At 40.7% G+C, this 21989-nt stretch overlaps 1 protein-coding gene across 10 annotated transcripts in view; it reads right to left on the bottom strand.

Annotated features, from left to right (window-relative positions):
* The window catches only part of LOC140732271 (sickle tail protein), a 634545-nt gene that overhangs the window by 293083 nt on the left and 319473 nt on the right, over positions 1 to 21989 (bottom strand). For 7 of the 10 annotated variants that reach the window (XM_073054676.1, XM_073054677.1, XM_073054678.1 and 4 more), the window contains exon 2: positions 20168 to 20451. In XM_073054676.1, the coding sequence (XP_072910777.1) occupies positions 20168 to 20451 (284 nt within the window). Of the gene's footprint in view, positions 1 to 168; positions 383 to 20167; positions 20452 to 21989 lie in introns of those variants that run through there. The other 3 variants (XM_073054664.1, XM_073054666.1, XM_073054671.1) reach the window with 2 other exon arrangements.

Raw genomic sequence — 21989 nt, 5'->3', positions numbered from 1 at the left:
GATAATAAACATGATTCAGATTCTAACTTTGCAAAAAAGATGTGGAATGCCTGATCTCTATCAATTTGACTCAAATATTAAGTCAGCTAACACAATGCAAATCAAGGCACCTCTGGAAAAAGTTACCAGAACACTTTTAAAACAAGAAATAAAGTAACGCTACAATACCTCACTGTACTTATAACTCCTCTGTGTCATTGGTGTAATTATTTCATCCGTCTTCAAACTCTTCAGAACGCTTCCATTTCTACTTCAGGGTAATCCTGACATGGGCAGAAGTTTCACCTCCTTTGTGCATCGAGTGAATTAGCTTCTTTGGCAACATGATAACCAACTATTTGTGTGAGCTTCCCTCCCAGCCTGGAGGCCTTTCTCACAGCCACATGTGAAGTGAGCTGCAACAACATGCACTTTCAACCGTGACATCAGCAGAAACCATGGTTACCAGCACTCCTCCGAAATACCTGTGTGCATGCCAAAACCTTACCTGTCAGACCTGCCTCACCACTTGGAATGGAAAAATCAAACTGTGTTTCTTTTAAAATTGCTGTTCCTTTCCCCTGCTGTCCCCTTGAAGTTGAAGTGAGATCAAAGAGCAGCACCTCATCTTCAAATAAAACCATCCAAATTCAGCAGAGTTCAACAATTTCAGACCATGATTGCACTTCCCTGACAGCTAACATTGATTCTGCTCTCCTCTCACCATATGTAGCTGTGTTATTCTTTTATCAGCTCCTTCTGCATTTCACCCTCATCACTTTGTCATGCGATCTCACTTTAACATAAACCATTCTTGTTATTCTCCTCCTTTCTTTCTCCACTTGCTTAATTCCAGCTGAATACTACTCCAATTCTCTGACTGGATACATTAACTTAATCTCTCTACACAGATACTGCCTGACCTGTTGAGTATTTTTGGCAATTTTGGTTTATTTTGGATTCCCAGCATCTTTAACAAATTTGCTTCTGTACTTACTATTAAAAATATCTATTAAAAGATGGCCTTTCTCTTTTGAACATAGAACAGTTCAATACAGGCCCTTTAGCTCACAATGTTGCGCTGACCTTTTAACCTTCTCTAAGATCTATCTAACGCTTCCCTCCCACCTTATCAGAAATTCCAATCAAGCACAAAGGGCCTGCAGAGTATGTGCAGGCAGACTCCCAGTATCACTATGCAAAGCCCTTGAGATGGCTGTGGTGTGAGCAAGACCCATCATCTATCAGTTTCTGGAACGTGCATTTGCCAAGAGGTCGAGAAAGTGATTTGGTCTTTGTCAAGGTTCAGCTTGAAAGTTTGAGTAACAAAGATATCTGCTTACAATCGGCAGGGACACACCGATATAATCAGAATTGGTGATGGACACTTCTCCTCCTGCTTAAACAGCTCTTCTTCCATTAGGGGGCAGTGGTTGGGCACTCTTCTGATAATGACAAACTTTGTAACACACAGCAGGAAGATCTGTTCACAGCTGCCACAGACTTCTCGAAGGTGGTCACAATTACAGCATCCCCAAGGCCGTCTTCTCCAAAGTGGCAAAGAAGTTGTGAATTTATGACTTAAGTTCTTCACCAAATACACTTTGCACCCAAGATATTTGTTATTTTTGAGTTGGTGTCTGAGTCTGACCCTCCCACTTCTTTTCTGGTCAGGAGTGGTGGTTACGTTGGACCAAACAAGTATTGGACAAGGGAGCCAAGGGTGCTCATGTTAAGGATAGAGTCAGAGAAGCAGTGGCCTTTCAACTGTTCTTTAAATGCCAATGAAACTGCTAGACAAACTCGATTAATTGGACAACATTTAAAGGCAGAGTATAGGAGAAATAGAAGCTTGGTATTCCACTGGCATAAACATTGAATTTCCTAATTTCAGGTAACCAACACCACCACCCCCCCCCCCCCACCCGTGGTCCTTTCTATCTACTTCCGATTGACTCATATTTTCTCATCCCACCCCCTCATTTCCTTCCAACCCCTCCCCTCCCCCCACACAACACCCTGCTACTAAGTTTCTTACCATTACCTTTCCTGGTTGCAGTTACTTATCTCTGTTACTCCTCATACTTTATGCACTGGGTCACCTACCCACCTGGCCAACATCCCTCCCTTATCCAGTTCCACTTACCACCCTCCTTACTCACACTCCAAAAGTTGAAACCCTTTGTTTTCTTCACATCATTTTCCAGCATCTGACTATACCTCCATCCTCCTGTCTCCAGACCTTACTCCATCTACCCATCATTTCCCACATCACCTGCTCCATCTGTCACTCCCCACACCTCTTTACGTACTGCCCATCTTTCTTCTGCACTCTCTGACCAGGAACGTAGACCATCCCTTTCCTCCCCGCGACCTGCTGAGTTACTGCAGCAGTTTGTGTATTGCTCCAGGTTCCAGCATCTGCAGTCTCTCAGGTCTCCACATGCTGGACCTGTGGCTTCAGCAGTATGTAGGGCTGTTTCATTTCCCTTTAAGGATGGCGGAATGCCTAATTAATTCCACAAAAGATGCCCAAGACTTTCAGTACAAAGAACTGCCCGTGAGCAAAAGTTCTTCACAGGTGCATTCCACTGTCCCGGTCTAGTGCTTCAGGACACACAGTAATTTAGTGTGGTTGTTGCAAGGTCTCTATGAAGAAAGCAACAGTTTAAGGATCAGCCACCATCATACATCAAGGGTTGTAAACCCACATCCAGAAGAAATATTTCAAATTCACGTACAAACTGATATCATGCTGACATAGTGAAAACTGCATGATTCAGCATGTGCTGACAATATAAACGTTTTGTATTACAAATTAGCAAATTTTACGAGAACATTTGTTTCTAAATTAACATTGGCAGCGACCAGTCCTGATGCAGAATTTCGACCTTCCACCGTCACTCTGCCTCCACAGATGTTGCTTGAACTGCTGAGACGTTCCAGCAGCTTGTTTTGCAAACAGCGATGGAAGTTGCAAAACAAAATGAAGTAAACAATTCAGTCTTTTATAAGTTAAAAAAATACACATTCTTTTGTTCATTTTCCAGGTCTTAATTACCATCCAACTAGGCAACAGCCAATAAAGTTTTAGATTCCCGTATTTTTTAAGCTACAAAAATCATAAAATCTACATAAGGCAATTCCATATTTTCTTCAACCCATTATCATTCTGTTGCTGAGCAACTGGTGGTGCATTAATTATTTCTCACATTAGGCTCTGAATGCTCCAGCATTATTAGTCTAAACAGAACCTGGCCTAAAACTCCACTAGGAATTAATTCTTGGATCTGGAATTGGAAACTGCATGGGAGGATTACTTCCACAAATCTGCTTCTTTGTTTACAAGTTCAACTCATTCTAAATGTTTTTGATTTTATCACTAACAAAGATGGTTGCCAAAAAAATAGAAATTTCTAAACTGGTAGATCTATATACTCATCAGGACAATAAAAAAACTTCAAAGTTAGATCATTGCACAATTCAGATCCATGACTTACTTTATAAATGAATTACCCATTATAATAGAGCAGTTCTCTGAGTGCATCATGACATTTATTGGCAGCATGATTCACTGAGCTTTGTCTTAGAATAATGCTTGCAGTTAGACAGGAAGACAAATATTTTAAGTATTGCCCAAGTATGACACTTGAATGAAAATTGACTTTCTCTATTTTCCTGTCTATTTTAGGAACCTGTATAATCTTATATGTTATGACATTGAGAATACTGTTCAGTCAATTTCAAGATTGGGAAAATGGGGGGCTAAAATGTGCAATGATAACTAATAATATTTACATGACATTAATGCTGTGAGAAGCCTCTAACCTTCATCAACAAAATGAAATTGATTATATTGTTCCTCACAATATTTTCTTATCTTACATTTTCAAAGTTCGGCTGCAGCAATCTATTTCTCTGGGATGGCAAAATGGGGCTTTGGTTAAAACTTGTCAGAAATTCTTATCTTAAATGGAAACTCCCTGCAAGTCTGAATTAATGAACACTTTGAGTTCTGTTTTTTTTTTAAATGACTGTGCTAGCCTGATCATGCTCTAATAACCCCAGCAGCGGCAGTCATGGTGCCTATTGTAAGGTTTTTTTTGCTTTGTTTTCTCTCTCTTAATGCAGATGTATATACACACGCACATCTGCACTAACTACAGTCCATTTCTTCAGTGGTATGCCTCTAGAGAACTACTGACTTAAATGCATTGTTTTTCTCTCCACAGATGCTATGTGACCTATTGAAGAATTTCATCATTTGATATCTTGACTTTCAGCATTAACAAAACTTTGTTTTACGTTGTTAGCCAATTTGAGCCGATATCTGCCACAGAACTGGTGCTCTATTTCTTGAGTCTCAGTGACCCCACGAAACAGACATCATCCCAAATGGAATATTACAAGTTATTAGCTCTTTACTTCCTTTGCAAAGAATGAAAAGAAGTTCAAACCAAAGTATAGACTAGATGAGGAAAACGCTCAATGCTTTAGTTGAGGCATGCAGCCCAGATGTCTAGGGTCAGATGGGACACAACCCAGGATTTTTAAGGTCACAGGGGAGGACAGTTGGCAGGTTGTTGTCTGAGGGCCAGTGAGTGAGAAATGGGGAGTAAAGATTATCATACAAAGCACAGTCCAAATGCTTTACTCTCGAATGCAACAACATTGATTCAGGGCAAATGTAAAACTCACCTGGAAGAAAATAGATTAGTTAAGGCAAATCAAAATGCATCTACATAAAGTAACTTGTGTTTAATCAATTTGGTAGAATTTTTGGAAGAGTTACTGATCATAGTAATGCAGGTGATGCTATTGCAGAAGGCTTTTGATGAGTTTTACACACGGGCTTTTCCACAAAGTTGAACTCCATTCACTTACTCCATATAAAAATTCCAGGCCCTGCCAACCGGATCTTTTTGTGGGATATATGATAGTTTCATGACTTCCTTCCTCAACACTTTTTGTCTCATATATTGAGAAATATGCTGGTGCTACTTCTTGCACTCATACAGAATTCAAAATCTTCATTACTTTGATTCTCACCTGAACAAGGCCTTTCTCTGATTTTTTTCCTTTTCCCTTTTAGTATCTCTCTGTCTTGGTCTCCAGTGATAGGTTTGCCACAAACAACTGTAACAAATCTCTAGACACCCACAAATATCTCAGATATACTTCTGTCTACCCTTTCTGGATTTCATTCTCTCTCCGTTGTTTCTGCACCTGTCTGACACCTTTCGACTTCCCCTCTACCAAAGTGGTTGGAGCCATTTCTCAATAATTTCCTTCACTTCTGCTCTCATCTTTTGTTCTGGAGAAAGCAAGAACAGAGTCCTCATGTTCCTCCCTACCAGTGTCCACTTTCAGTAGCTTATCTTTTGCAACTTCCTACATCTCTAAGGAGATTCCACATTGGGCACATTGTTTCACCTCCACTTCAGCATTTTGAAGAGACTGTCCTCTCCAGTCCACTCTTCAGTGTCCTCTTTTGGAATTTTCAATACTTTCCTGTTTATCTTCCCACACTCCAAGAATCCAGATAATCCTCCCAGGTGAACTAGTGCTGACACCTCTTCAAATACAGTGTTCTGTCTTCAATGTTCACAGCATGGTCTCTTCTATACAGATTGAGCAACTGCTTTATGAAGCACTTAGGTTCAATCCCCAAGGGTGACACTGAACTTCCTGTTACTCCCACTTTAATTATCAGTCACACTCTCACTTCGATACATCAGTCTTGCACTATTACAATAAGGCAAAATGCAAGCTAGGGGAACAACACTTCATCTACAACCTGGGCACAATGAAACCTATAGGACTCAGTACTGAATTCCACATCTTCAGGTAACTTGTTTTCTCTGTATCAGAACTAACTATTCCAACAATATCGGCTCAGATTATATTTCTCTCTCTCCCCCCCCTCCCTCCCTCTATGTCCCATCCAGAACATGCCCTCTTTCTCATTTCTGCCATCAGTGAGGAGGTGCAGGAGTTCTTCACCATGACCTTGTCTGCAGTTTACATATTGACAAAAGCAGATGTCAAGCAAGCACTCGATGCATCGAGTGTCACAATAAACAAAACTGAAATGGCTTACGTTATACCTTTCACGTCCTTATCAGGGACGTCAATCAGACTAGTTTGAGGAAATCTCTGCTCAACTACTATCAGCACATCACTTGCTGCACCAGGAGACCCAACACACTCAACTACTGTTACACTACAATAGAATGCCTATTGTTCCATCTGTCAACCACACTTTGGGGAAGATTAATATTTGGCTATTTTCCTCCTACCTGCGTATTAGCAATATCAAAATAAACCAAAAATTTGTCTTAATTACATCTGGCTTTTAACAAAACATAACATTGTGACATGGTTCAAGTAAGTAAAGACCTTAACTTTAAAATTTACATGTATACATCATTTTCACTTTTGTCATAGTAAGAAAATGGGCATCCCATTGTGATATGGAACTACAAAGATCATGAAGGATCAAGAGCAATTCACAGACTAATCACAACTCAGACCATACCACTGCTACAAACTCAAGCCGCACACAGAAGTACAACTAAATTAAAGGTTGGCACAGGTCCATGGCAGGGAAGATGACAAATGTAACAAATTATTAATTAGAGATTCAGCAAGAAAGATTAAAGCAGGACAACAAACTTCTCAAAGGAGCTATTTCAAGATGACAGAAGCTAGCCTGCTGAATACCCAGCCTTTGACATATTCCCATGTCACAGAAGGTGCTGACTGACAGGGAGTCAATGTATGCTGCGGAATTGGGTGGATGCATCACATTGAATAGCGGTGCTGGCTCAAAGGGCTGAATGGCCTGCTCCTGCGACTATTGTCTAGGTCAGGGGTGTCAAACTCATTTTAGGTCACGGGCCGGATTGAGCAAAATGCAGCTTCATGCGGGCTGGATCAGTTAGACGCGTGCGAACGCAGCTTTCGTTGCCTCCATTTTTTCAGCCTGCTCTCATGTGTCTCAGTCTCTGCTATAACTACAAAGTGTTTCACTTTACAAATTCCGTTTCTTATGAAGAAGACTGCCGAGCAAGACTGCCGAATAAACACTAAAAACCCTGAAAACCTGGTACCTGAATAAACTCAGCATTAGCCATATCATACGCCATAGGCGCTTTGATTATTGGGGCCAGCTTTAATAGTAATTAGATATTATCTCGCGGGCCAAAGATAATTCCACCGCGGGCCGGATTTGGCCCGCGGGCCTTGAGTTTGTCATATATGGTCTATTGTATTTGGTTTGGGATGACAGAAGGCAGAAGAATATAAAATTAGCTCTGAGTCATGCAGGATTCTAGGATGTCCACCTGAGAACTACAATGGCCTTAAATAAGGGTGAGAAGTGCGGGTTTTGACAGCACATGAGCTGAGCCAGAAATGGGTAACATTTCTAAAGCAGAATGGAGAGGGTATGTGGAAGAAATGAAAGAGAATAAAGTTTGGTTCAATCCAATGGGCATACAGCTGAAATTCAGAAGTAAAATGAGATTACACTAACGCAACATTTAACCATGCTTGCTGCTGAGAAATATCAATATAAGAGTTCAAAGTCTCTTCACAAGCTGGACTCAGAACTAGTGCAGTTTGCTGGAGGTGAAGTTTTGTAATATTGGTGTTGGGAGTTCTCCTGGCAGTGTCTTGGGGTCCTGAACATCTGCCTCTATTTTATCAATGATGTTCTTTCTATGATTTGGTCAGAAATGGGAATGCTCTCTTCTGGTGATTGGGATCATTTTTGTCGATAACTCTTCCAGTAAAAGCCTTGGTTTCCTGCTTAAAATCTGGAAGCTCACTGTTCTTGGAGTACCATCAAGCATGTGGTCTGCAGTGGCTCACCTTTTTAACTACCACAAGGGCAGTTAGGAACAGTCAATACATTCTAGATAATAAATGGTACAAACATGCCATATAGCAGCTGTACCTTTTTGAAAGAACTCCTTAATTAAACAATGTAAGTTAATGGACCAGACAGCACTGGGCTTTGCTGACATATCTGATCAGAGCTGCCAGTTTTCAGCCACATGTGCTCTGAAATGTGAAAATAGGGACCTATTAGTGGATTTGGACGGCTGAATCTGGCACTACAAGCAGGCTTTAATTATCCTTGCCTTTGACAAGATATCCTTTCTACCCTGGGACCCAGGCCTTCATGGTTCGGTTGTACTCTCTTCAATGATGTACCACCGGACCCAGGACTACCCATTAGATATACAATTCTTTTGCCATCTGACTTTTCACAGTACATGGTTCTTCAACACACTTGTTCTATGGAATGACAGCCCGGAACCCGGAACACAGCCACTGTTTCCCACTCCATGCTGCGAATCTGGATTAAGATGTTGCTGGGGGGGGGGGGGCAAATATTTTAGCCACCCCACAGAGAGGAATAGAAAACTGCACTGCAAATCTTATCCTTGGCTGCACCAGAGCTCCTTTTCATATTGGACCATTTAATTAAATTACATAAGTTTTACATTTGGGAGACAGCTCCAGCATTAATGCTGCAATCTCATTACCCACTCTAGATTCCAAGGTCGTTAATTGCTTCAAGGCTTCCCTCATGCTTGGAAACAGATCATAGATCAGGGGTGTCAAACTCATTTTAGGTCACGGGCTGGATTGAGTAAAATGCAGCTTCATGCGGGCCGGATCAGTCGGACGCGTGCGAACGCAGCTTTCGTTGCCTCCGTTTTTTCAGCCTGCTCTCATGTGTCTCAGTCTCTGCTATAACTACAAAGTGTTTCACTTTACAAATTCCATTTCTTATGAAGAAGACTGCCGAATAAACACTAAAAACCCTGAAAACCTGGTACCTGAATAAACTCAGCATTAGTCATATCATACGCCATAGGCGCTTTGATTACTGGGGCAAGCTTTAATAGTAATTAGATATTATCTCGCGGGCCAAAGATAATTCCACCACGGGCCGGATTTGGCCCGCGGGCCTTGAGCTTGACATATACGTCATAGATTGTTTAATCCTCTTCATCTACGCAAGCCCGCACCAAAGAAGCAGGATGCGTAATACATTGCACCCGGCCCCCCTTCCTGTGACCTATCTATGCCACACTACCCTCCCTACACTCGCTGAGGGCCTCTTGCTGGGTTTCTTTGTTCTCGACCCCAGTGGCAGAGTCTGCATGATGGACAATTCCAAGCCAGCACAGTAAGGTGGATTAGAGGTACAAGAGACTGCAGATGCCAGAATTTGGAGCAAAAGCCAAACTGCTGGAAGAACTCGAGCAGCAGCTGTGGAAGTAAAGGGATGGCTTTGGAACAGCTTCTCATATTCTGCTTGGGTAGCCTACAACTTAATAACTTGATCACTGAATTCTCCAGTTTTAAGTAACCCACATCTTGCGTCTGTTTCCCACTCTTAATAGTCCACCTAGATTTACTATCTCTCGGTTCACTTTTTCAACCCTCAGCCATCCTCCCCACACAGTCCCTCCCAACCTGGCTCCATCTGCCCATCACTCATAAACTCATACCTGAGTTTCTTCTCCCTTGGCCCACCTTTACTCTCTTCCCCTATCTGGTTTCATCTGCCCATCAACTCTCCCTAATCTCATTCCATGTATCATCATTAACACAAAAGATTCTACAGGTGGTGGAAGTCCAGAGTAACAGATACTAAATGCTGGAGAGATTCTGCAGGTCAGGCAGCATCTACGGAGAGAAATATAGAACTGACGTTTCGGGCCGAGACCCTTCGTGAGGACCATGTAACATCATCCAACCTCTGTCTTTACCTTGCACCTTCCCTGCCTCCAACTGGCTCCACCTGCCTGATCTGTTCTCTTTAATTTTTCCTATCACCAGATTTTTCTCAATTTTCCTTTCTTCGCGCCTTGGCTCCATATCCCTCTGCCTCAGCTCACCTTGTTCTACCTACAGTATCACCTACCTGCCTCTTTCTTCCCCTTCCTTATCATTATTTTTCTTTTATACTGGATCTCCTCCCTCTTCACTCTCAGACCTGGTGCAGGGTCTCATCCTGAAATGTCAACTATCTCTTTGACTCAACAAATGTTATGTTTGTTCCTTGACCGGAAGAGGTCTAGAAATAAGTCTTCCTGTCTTCAAATCTTCTTAAGAACTCCTGCTCCTTTCACATAATATGAAAAATTTGGGTTAAAATCTCACAGATGTGCATAAAGTTCAACTGGTTTTGTTTTAGTAAATTAGCAGACCCAAAAGCCTGCAACCAGCATATTAAAAAGCATTTTCATAGACTTCACTCCCTGTTGAGTACTCGACAGCTGCCTTTTGGTTTTTGAAGTTTGTTTGCTCTGTGGACGAACAAGCATTACATATCCAGGGGGTGGAAGAGAAATTCTGTCAAAATCTAGAGTTTCTGAGCAGAAGATCAGAAGATGGGAGAAAAAGTCTAGTTAGTGAAACAGTAGATGCAGAAATCAGGGACTGCCAGTCATACGCCTATTAGTGGTAACCATGCTTATGATATGCTGGCTTCAGATTTGGCTGTTGGAAGCCATCCTGATGGCCTGAATATTGCTATAAGAATAAATAGAAATAGGCATGCATTAGTCTCCAGAGATCATGGATTTGCGCCTTGGGAAGTTTCCAGGACGCAGGCCTGGGCAGGGTTGTATGGGAGACTGGCAGTTGCCCATGCTGCAAGTCTTCCTTCTCCACATCACCAAGGGAAGGGCACTAGGCCGATACAGCTTGGCACTGGTGTTGTCACAGAGCAATGTGTGGTTAAATGCCTTGCTCAAGGACACAACACGCTGCCTCAGCTGAGGCTCGAACCAGTGACCTTCAGATCACTAGACCAATGCATTAACCACTTGGCCACGTGCCAACACGTAAGAATAATATTAATGCTATCAGGATTACAGGGTTTGTCTTACTGCAGAGCTATACTCGCATAATTATACTTAGAAATCCGCAATTTGATGCAGTGATATACTGCTAATTCATATGTGATGTGGGATAGTAACCAAATGAGTTTAGGATACATGAAAGTGTGGATTTACATCATAAAATGGCTTAAAGCAAAACTAAGGATGACACATTCAGCTGCATTTATTGAAGTGCCTGCAAAGTATTAAATATGCGGAATAACTTCTCAGATGCTTAAAACTGACTCCATATATGTAAAATCTTATCCTCTAAGAAAAAAAGAAATCAAGATCCAAGTAACTTGTTTAAAACTTATACTTCACATATGTTTTTCTCCCTCCCATCACCCAGCACGTGCCCTCTTGTCATTGTTACCATCAAGAAGGCGGCACACACTCAGCGATTCAGGAGCAACTTCTTCCCCTCTGCCGTACGATTCTGAATGGACATTGAACCCATGAACACTACTTCACTTTTTTTAAAAAAATGTATAATTAATGTTTTTGCATTTTTAAGCTATTCAATATACATATATATTTACTGTTATTTATTTCTATATTATCTTGCATTGCATTGAACTGCTGCTGCTATGTTAACAAATTTCACGACACATGCCGGTGATAATAAAACTGATTCTGATCTCCATTTCTACTCCTCAACTTTTGTTTTCTATGCATCATGAAACTTCTCTTTTTGGTTTGGACTCCATGTAGCTCAGAAATGCTTCTTCAATCCCACCCTGCTCTCACACATCTCAGATCAAAGGCAAAGGCCACCATACTCAAGAAGATACATGGTTATAGAATATTTCCACTGGGAAATCTGGAGCACAAAGCAAAACCCACACAACCATGGGGAAAATATGCACACTTTATACTACAGACTACAGCCAAGGTCAAGGTCAAGTCAAATCAGGACTGCTGGAGCTGCAAATCTCTACTTCTGTGCAAAAACCTCAAACCTTGGCTCTTGTGGTTAATTGACCAGAATCTATTCTTGTTCAGGAATTTATCTAACTTTTCTAAATTTTGCTAATATTAAAGCTAAGACAGACAATTTTTTGGCAAACATATTCTGTTCTGGCTTCCATTTTGTATGCAATTCATATGAACATCTCTTCCTAAGCTGTTTTTATACTATTTCCTACACGGCTTAATTTGGATTGAACTTGAAACACAGAGGAAAGACATCTGTTGTGTATTTAACATTGCAGTGATATTTGAGCAGCATTGTAAATACAGGACTGGCAAAGAGTCTCGGCCCAAAACGTTGACTGAACTCTTTTCTATAGATGCTACCTGACCTGTTGAGTTCCTCCAGCATTTTGTGTGTGTTGCTTGGATTTCCAGCATCTGCAGATTTTCTCTTGATAGCGGTGATGAGGATGTTTTAAACAAACTTGAGTCAAGATGCTTGAGCTTAAAAATTGGCAGAAAACTGATGAGTGCACAGGTTAATAAACAGTAAGTATCATATGATAATCATAAATTTTTAAAAAGGGCAGAAATAGCTGGCTACATCAGAAAGATAGACATGTTTGATTTCTGAAGAGATAACTGGATGTTGTATACTGAACAAAAAGAGCAGTATTTTTAAGCAAATGGATTTGTACGTGGTAAAAACAGGAGGGCCAGCATTGTGGGGACACAAGTGGCTGAGACAACTACAACTTGATTGGAGATCCATCCACTATTTGCATGCCACATGCCCTGCATTAGAGTCAACTATAATTGAATTAAGAAAGGTACTGGATCTTGCAGTGTTCAAGGATGGCATTGGGAAAACTCAAACATACTCTATCAATGGTAAAATAATATTAAATGAAATTGCCACTCCCAAGTTTTACAAAGCCTGTCCAGTTCCTTATACCATGTGTGATAAAGTAGCCAGTGAGCTAGATCGCTTGGAGGCTGAAGGAATTCTTTCCAAGGTTAAGTTGAGCCCATGGACAATGCCAGTGATCCCGATAGCCAAGAAGAATGGGTCTGTTACAATCTGTGGTGATTTTAAGGTCACCATCAATCAAGTACTGAAAATAGATCATCATTCTCTGTCCATGATGAAGGATATCTTCAAACTTTTCTGGATGAAACCACTTCAGGAAAGTGGACTTAGCTAAGGCCTACCTACAGATGGAGATGGAAAAAGAGTCCAAAATGTTTTTCACCATAAACACTCACAAAGGGCTTTATATACAATAAGCATATTTTAGAGAAGCACCTGCAGTCTGGCAGAGAGTTATGGACCAGGTGCTGCAAGGCTACCCAGGCACACAGTGTTATCTAGATGACATCTTTGTTTCCAGTCAGGATTACAAGGAGCACCTCTAAAATCTCAAGGCTGTGTTAAAAAGATTAGAAGATTATGGACTTAGAGCATGATTCAACACACATAAATTCTTTAAACCAAGCATCACTTACTGTGGTCATACCATTGACACACATGGATTTCACAAGTGTGCTGAGAAAATTCAAGCAGTGGTGGATGCCCCAAGGCCAAAGGATGTCTCAGTTGTAGGCTTTTTCTCTATTATAACAACACTTCCCTGCCACACCAGGGTACTGTGCTCCACACCTTGAACTCATTACTGCAGATCGAGAAGAAATGGTAACAGACAAAGCAGTGTGAGGTAGCTCTCCAAAAAGTAAAGGAAAAGGTGACATCAGACACTATATTCACACATTCTAATCCACATCATCCAGTGAAGCTGGCCTATGATGCCTCACCTGATGGTATATGTGTATTCACATCACATGTTATGAGTGATGTAAGTGCACTCTTATTTCTATCACGTTCCCTTACCACTGCACAGAAAACTTACACACAGTTTGACAGAGAGGCCTTGAATCTGGTTTGGGGTGTAAACCATTTCAGCCAGTACCTATGGGAGAGGGTTTACCCTCATTACTGATCATCAACCACTAGTGTCCATTTCCATTCAACAGAAGGGTGCTCCACTAAACAGTAGCAGCTCAAATGCAGAGATGGGCTCTGTTTCATGTGGGCACAATACATGATCGAATTCAAGAAGACAACTAATCATAAAAATGCTGTTTGATTGCCCAATTTACCCCTGGAGAAAGATTTACAAAAGAGGACACTCCTCCTGACATACAGGTCCACAATCCCTCATCTGAAATCCCTGGGGCCAGTTGTATTTCGGAATTCAGAATCCCTCCTTATTGATTCCAGGAACCCGCCCCCCCCCCCCCCCACCAACCCATGGATACCAAAAAAACACATATGTTCAAGTCCCTTATTTAACCTGTCTCAGTGCGGGTGGACTTTAGGACCCAGTGAAGCTCCAGACCCACACACCTCCTCCCGTATACTTTAAATCATCTCTAGATTACTTATAACACCTAAAACAATGTAAATGCTATGTAAATAGTTGTTATATTGTATTGTTTAGGGAATAATGAAAAGAAATTTTTTTATTTCCAACAAAAACATTCAATAAAACATAAAAATATGCAGCTTCAAACGAACAGAATCAAACACATAGTAAATGACTTATTGGAATAAATTTAGAACATCACCGTCACTATAAAACTTCATTAACTTGTCTTTCTGTTTCTTTAAATCATATAAAGTGGTAGTTCCAACACCATATTCTTCAGCAAGACGCCGCACAGACACACCACGATCAAGCTTCTGCAATAACTCCACTTTCTGCGTTATTGATAATGATAGATGCTTCCTTCTCTTTTTCTCATTGCTACCCATAGGGGTATCTGCAGCTCTTTTTGACATTTTCACAGTGAAATTAAACACAAAGTCAATAGTGAACAAAAAATATCAGTGAACAGAAAATGCATGTGTAACCAGTACGAGCGCTGAGCCACCAACTGACATCTGGCGGCCTCTGCTAGTGCTGCCATGTCACACCTGAGTGACGTCAGCTGTTGACGATAAAAACCTCGGTTTTCGGAGCTTTTTGGATTTCGGAATTTCGTATAAGGGATTGTGGACCTGTATTCTACCTAATACAAATTGAAAGTCTCCCTAATATGGCAGAGATGATGAAAGGAAAAACCAGAAAAGACCCCATACTGTCTCAGGTCTACATGGTAACCCAAAATGGCTGGAACGTGCAGCAGAAACTCTAGTTTCCACATTCCACCCAGCACTGCACTGTGTTGAACTTGCCCTTGACCGGGTTGCCTTTCGTGGGGATCGAGCGTTGCTACACCATCCAAGCTGAGAGCTAAAGTGTTGGAGGAGCTACTGTATGTGTCGGTCATTTAGGTATGGTCAAAATAAAAGGTTTGCATTGCAGAGTTTGCCATGCACTGATCAGAATGCCAGAACTTCCAGAAGATAAGAGCAGAGTCTCTCTATCCCTGGGAATGGCCTGACAGTACCCCTGACAGAATTCACGTGGACCCTTCATGAGCACAGATTTCCTGGCAGTAACCAATGCAGCTATAAAGAGACCAGAAATGTTCCCAATAGCCTCCACAACTGCCTCACACACTGCTGATGTGTTGAGTCTTTTCTCAAGGTCTGTTCAATATTATAGTTTCAATATAATTATGGAGAAGGATAGGACTGGACCCAGGGTTGAGATTTTTGATTGGAGAAAGGTTAACTTTGAGGAGATGCGAAAGGATTTAGAAGGAGTGAATTGGGACAATTTGTTTTATGGGAAGGATGTAATAGAGAAATGGAGGTCATTTAAAGGTGAAATTTTGAGGGTACAGAATCTTTATGTTCCTGTTAGGTTGAAAGGAAAGATTAAAAGTTTGAGAGAGTCATAGTTTTCAAGGGATATTGGAAACTTGGTTAGGAAAAAGAGAGATATCTACAATAAATATAGGCAGCATGGAGTAAATGAGGTGCTCGAGGAATATAAAGAATGTAAGAAGAATCTTAAGAAAGAAATTAGAAAAGCTAAAAGATACCAGGTTGCTTTGGCAAGTAAGGTGAAAATAAATCTGAAGGGTTTCTACAGTTAATATTAATAGCAAAAGGATAGTGAGAGATAAAATTGGTCCCTTAGAGAATCAGACTGGACAGCTATGCGTGGATCTGAAAGAGGGGGGAGATTTTGAACAATTTCTTTTCATCGGTATTCACTAAGGAGAAGGATATTGAATTGTGTAAGGTAAGGGAAACAAGTAGGGAACTTATGGAGACTATGACGATTAAAGAGGAGGAAGTACTGGCACTTTTAAGGAATATAAAAGTGGATAAATCTCTGGGTCCTGACAGGATATTCCCTAGGACCTTGAGGGAAGTTAGTGTAGAAATAGCAGGGGTTCTGACAAAAATATTACAAATGTCATTAGAAACGGGAATGGTGCCAGAGGATTGGCGTATTGCTCATGTGGTTCCATTGTTTAAAAAGGGTTCTAAGAGTAAACCTAGCAATTATAGGCCTGTAAGTTTGACGTCAGTGGTGGGTAAATTAATGGAAAGTATTCTTAGAGATGGTATATATAAATATCTGGATAGACAGGGTCTGATTAGGAACAGTCAGCATGGATTTGTACGTGGAAGGTCATGTTTGACAAATCTTATTGAATTTTTTGAAGAGGTTACAAGGAAAGTTGACGAGGGTAAAGCAGTGGATGTTGTCTATATGGACTTCAGTAAGGCCTTTGACAAGGTTCCACAAAGAAGGTTAGTTAGGAAAGTTCAATCGTTAGGTATTAATATTGAAGTAGTAAAATGGATTCAACAGTGGCTGGATGGGAGATGCCAGAGAGTAGTGGTGGATAACTGTTTGCCAGGTTGGAGGCTGGTGACTAGTGGTGTGCCTCAGGGATCTGTACTGGGTCCAATGTTGTTTGTCATATACATTAATGATCTGGATGATGGGGTGGTAAATTGGATTAGTAAGTATGCAGATGATACTAAGGTAGGTGGCATTGTGGATAATGAAGTAGGTTTTCAAAGCTTGCAGAGAGATTTAGGCCAGTTGGAAGAGTGGGCTGAACAATGGCAGATGGAGTTTAATGCTGATAAGTGTGAGGTGTTACATTTTGGTAGGAATAATCAAAATAGGACATACATGGTAAATGGTAGGGCATTGAAGAATGCAGTAGAACAAAGTGATCTAGGAATAATGGTGCATAGTTCCCTGAAGGTGGAATCTCATGTGGATAGGGTGGTTAAGAAAGCTTTTGGTATGCTGGCCTTTATAAATCAGAGCATTGGGTATAGGAGTTGGGATGTAATGTTAAAATTGTACAAGGCATTGGTAAGGCCGAATTTGGAGTATTGTGTACAGTTCTGGTCACAGAATTATAGGAAAGATGTCAACAAAATATAGAGAGTACAGAGAAGATTTACTAGAATGTTACCTCGGTTTCAGCACCTAAGTTAGGGAAAGGTTGAAAAAGCTAGGTCTTTATTCTTTAGAGTGTAGAAGTTGAGGGGGGACTTGATAGAGGTATTTAAAATTATGAGGGGGATAGATAGAGTTGATGTGGATAGGCTTTTTCCATTGAGAGTAAGGGAGATTCAAACAAGAGAACATCATTTGAGAGTTAGGGGGCAAAAGTTTAAGGGTAACACGAGGGAGAATTTCTTTACTCAGAGAGTGGTAGCTGTGTGGAATGAGCTTCCAGTAGAAGTGGTAGAGGCAGGTTCAGTATTGTCATTTAAAGTAAAATTGGATAGGTATATGGACAGGAAAGGATTGGAGGTTATGGGCTAAGTGCGGGCCAGTGGGACTAGGTGAGAGTAAGTGTTCGGCACGGACTAGAAGGGCTGAGATGGCCTGTTTCCGTTCTGTGAGGACTGGTGTTCAAGAACAATTACCGTAGTCAGTGACAATGGACCACAGTTTGTTGTGAACGATTTTCAATCATTCCTGAAAATGAATGGAATAAGACATATTAAATCAGCACCCACCAGCCAGCTGCAAATGGTTTGACAGAAAGGTTTGTCCAGAATCTAAAGAATGCACTGTCAGCAATGTCAGCGGACACACTACCATAACACTGAATTAGAAACTCACCAATTTCCTTCTTACATATCACAATGCACTACACTCCACAACCAAGCATGCTGGGTCATCCATTGCGCTCACGCTTGGATCTGCTCAAACCATCCTCAGAAGGAGAATGCACGACAAACAGCTGGGACAAACTGAGGGCTCCTCAAACAAGGAGGTTTAATGTTTCACTCCTGGACAAGCAGAGGTGATCAAAAGTGGGTAGTTGGAATGATAAAAGACAGAACTGGACCACTCTCCTACAGAGTGGAGGTTGCATCTGATGTCTTCTGGAGATGACACATCGATCAGTTGAGGAGAGCAGAGTGTCCAGAGCTGTCAGAACCACTTACTTCCGTCTCAGAGTTATCTCCTACAACCAACACGGAGGAGGCCCCAGAACCTGAGATTGTTTCACAGCCACAAATCTCACCTGCCAAACAGAGTGACTTCCCTGGTCAGGAAGAACATTATCCCACAAGAGTAAGAAACCCGCCATAGCGATTAAATGTTTAGGCCTGAATGGGCCATTTTGAAACTGACTCTGCTGTGGTTGTCTATATATACACAGTAAGTTAAGATGCATTCTGTATTGAGATAGAGTTTATTACTAAGCAGGGAGAAGTATGTATTTTATATTTCAGTAATATTTGAGTAATATTGCAAATGGATTGTCAGAGTAAACATTCTTTCTTGTTTACGTAATTCATTACAGTAAAAGTACATGAATGGCATACATTATTGTACAATCACAATTGAAGTAAAACGAAAATAAGCACAAGCATTTCCTGGTTCCGAGTTTTCTTTCAATTCGTTTTATATTTTGGAGTTACAACACATAACAACATCCATCTCTATCTGCTCTTTACTTGCCCTTAAGACAGCAATATATGACAGTCATAAGTTTTGGTATATCATTAAACATTTAGGAGATATACTTTGAAAAAGTATTATGTTTATCAGTTATTGTTATGCCACAATTTTACTCTTACTCAGTTACTTACATAGTTATGCAGTGTGGCATGTATGTATTACCTTGCTTAACACTGATTATGAGAATAATCGACAATATTAGTATATTCAGACATGTGACGATTGTGCATTGAATTTAATACATATTGAACTTATCTTTCTGCGGTTTCACAAGTATTATAAACTTTGAAGGAAGCTTCTTTCCCAGGTGATTTTTGAGAAAGTGTTTAACTCACTGCAAAGCTTCGTATATGCACACTGCAAGAGCAGTAGATATTCAGTGAAGGGAAAAGAAAATTAAACCTCAATATTTGTACTCAAACCACCTAAACTAAGAAATTATTCTATTTTAGATTCACACCATAATAAACTTGGCTTGAATTTGAGCACTTCTGAAAATGTTGATTTTGGAATGGAAAACAGGGAAGTAAATGGTATTTCTAAAGGGCAAGAATGTGTAGCCTTTATGCTGCAGAATTCACATAGAAGAATCATTGATGGGTCAGGATTCATCAGAGATGAAAAAACAATTTAAGCCAACATGCTTGAACTAGCTAATGTCCAGGAATTCAGAACAAATGCAGTTCCAAATCCATGGTTTTATCCTTCCTCCACTGCAAGCATTTATCTAGTTATTCCTAAAGTATCCAGCTCAAATAACAAATCCTCTCCACATCAAAGTATGGACAGGTTTATCTACACTACAATAGTACAGTCATGAAATACCAATAGTTTCAAAGCAGAATGAGCAGCTTGCTCTGAAAAGACATTTTGTTAACAAGGATATAATTATAGGAGAACCATTATCACTTATTATGGCTTCTTATCCGTTCTGTCTTGGATACGAGTTCACCTTCCACACTTCAGACCTTATTGCACTCATCCCACTTGCCTAATCCAGGTCAATATACTTCTATGCTTTGCCTATTTAAATGTCTGTCTAAATGCTTTTAAACATAGCATCTATCTGAATCCATCAACCCCTCTGACAGCAGGTACCAATTGTGTATCAAACACTTTCTAAGCAGAAAAATGGCATTGCTCTCAAGTCTCCATCATTGTGCGTAATTTACCTCTCAGCTTTAAGTTGAACTGACCACCATGTAGTGGGTTATCTGATTTTGAATACTATGAACACCCGCATTATTTGGATATTGGACTGTGACTTCAGGGCTTTCTGTTGAAAAATTTACTTGGTAAGCAGACAGCTGTCATTCTCTCCCCCTGCCCCCCATGACAGAAAAGCCATAACTATTGAGACTATTGAGAGAAATAGCATCATACACAAGCAGGCAATGCCTTCTGGAAGAGAGCTGAAGAAAGTCAAATCAGTAAGTGACAAGGCTTGGGTCAAGGCTCTCATACCTGATCTCTGAGTCGTTCCTGTTGCCCCATAATGGCAGTTGCATGGTGGGGATACTTCTGCTTCAGGTGCTCCAGGAAAGCCTCTCTTTTCCTGTCCATTTCCGATGGTTGCATTCCCAATATTTCTTTGGAGCTGCGAGCTCCACCTACAGTGTGCCGTCGTGGGATGTTCCGAGCAAGTTTAGTACTTGAGGCCCGGTTATTTCCATTAGCAAGCGTTTCCTTTGGTTTAATGCGCTCAGCGTCATCTGATGAGGTTACACGCAAGTTTGATTTCCCATGATCTAAAAAAAAGTAAACAGAATACAAACATAAAAGAATATCCCAGGTTTTCTCTCCAAACATGCCTGTATGTTCTTGCTATTTATTTCCTTTGCATTTGGGGATCATATGTATTTCTTTCACAAGTTTCTGATCATTTTTTTGTCAAACCATGCTCAGCCCCTTCCTGGAACTGTAATAATACACATCAGCCCTAGACCACCTCCTTCCCCTCCATTCCCAGTGCTCCATCACAACTTCACAGGTGTCTTCCTTAAGCTTTTTTTTAACCAATTTGAAGATATTATGCATTTGTTGCTCATGATGTAGTTCCCTCCACTGAAATGCAAACTTGGTAACCAACCTCCTAAATACATCCCAATCTTCAAGTTCCATGCTGAACTTGCAGCTAACCAAACGTTTCAAATTCTCTGCCCCGCCATGGACTCTTAGACCTCTGCTTCATATACTCAAAGTAAACTGGATAATTTTCTGTGTTTGTAAATAAACATTTTACAGTCTTCCAGGCTCATTATGTCATGCAACAATTTCTGTTTTTAACCCCTGTTCCCATTTCTATTCAGAAAGAAAGTGCTCTTAGGTCTTTAAGAGGCCATTTCTGCCTTATGTCCTAACGTTAACTCCATCTTTGGTCCCTATGCTTGTTTGAGATTATTAATGTGCAATCTTTTCTTTTCCTGGGGAAAAGCCACGGATAGACATATGTTGCTCTTGTGAAGAACTTTCTTCTGATGTTGGATTGAGGGTCATTATTCTGACAGGAATACAAGTAATCTAACAGCATTTGCGCCTTGCACTTGGAAGATCAAGTAGATATATTCCCACTTGCAATGTCCATTACAATCCACATCATCCGTATCTCAAGTGTTTGCATTCCAAGTCAGGGATTACAGGGTCAAAGTCCCCTTCAAAGTTTCAGCAAGTATTCCAGAATGTCAGATCCGGACCCCTCTGAGAAAGTACTGCACCATTTATGATCCTGCCTTTCAGCTGAGTTATGAACCAGAAATTTGTTAAGACATGTAAAATCCTGTGGGGCTATCTGAAATTATTCATCTCTAAGCTAATAAAAAAGCAATAAAACCATTAAAAAAAAGCAGGAGGTCATCCAGCCTCTAAAGCTGTTCCACTATTCCAAAAGGTCATAGCTGATCCAATTTTCCCTGAATTCATATTCCTACCCTTGTCCCACAATTATTCATTTACTGATGAAAAATCTATCAATCTCAGCTTTGAGTATGTTCAAGGTCTCAGCCTCCATTGTTCCAAACTGGACAAACTCCACTGTTACTAACAGCACTCATTAGGGATCGCTATCTCTAGTATTCAGGGAAACAAAGCAACATAAACAACAAAAGCAGCAGCAGAGGATAAACCCCTCTTGCCTGCTCTACCACTCAGTAAGATCATTCATGGGAGGTCTTTTAGATCAACAGCATTTTCTTACAATAACTGTATAAGCTTCCATTCCCTTGCCATCTTAATAACAAGCCACCTTTCAATCAGATCATTAAATTAGATTTCACTCTTTTTAAACTCA

This window comes from Hemitrygon akajei, chromosome 8 (genome assembly GCF_048418815.1).
Source record: "Hemitrygon akajei chromosome 8, sHemAka1.3, whole genome shotgun sequence".
NCBI lineage: Eukaryota > Metazoa > Chordata > Chondrichthyes > Myliobatiformes > Dasyatidae > Hemitrygon > Hemitrygon akajei.
Note: the sequence above shows the minus strand (reverse complement) of the source record. Positions and strands in the feature narration are given on the sequence as shown.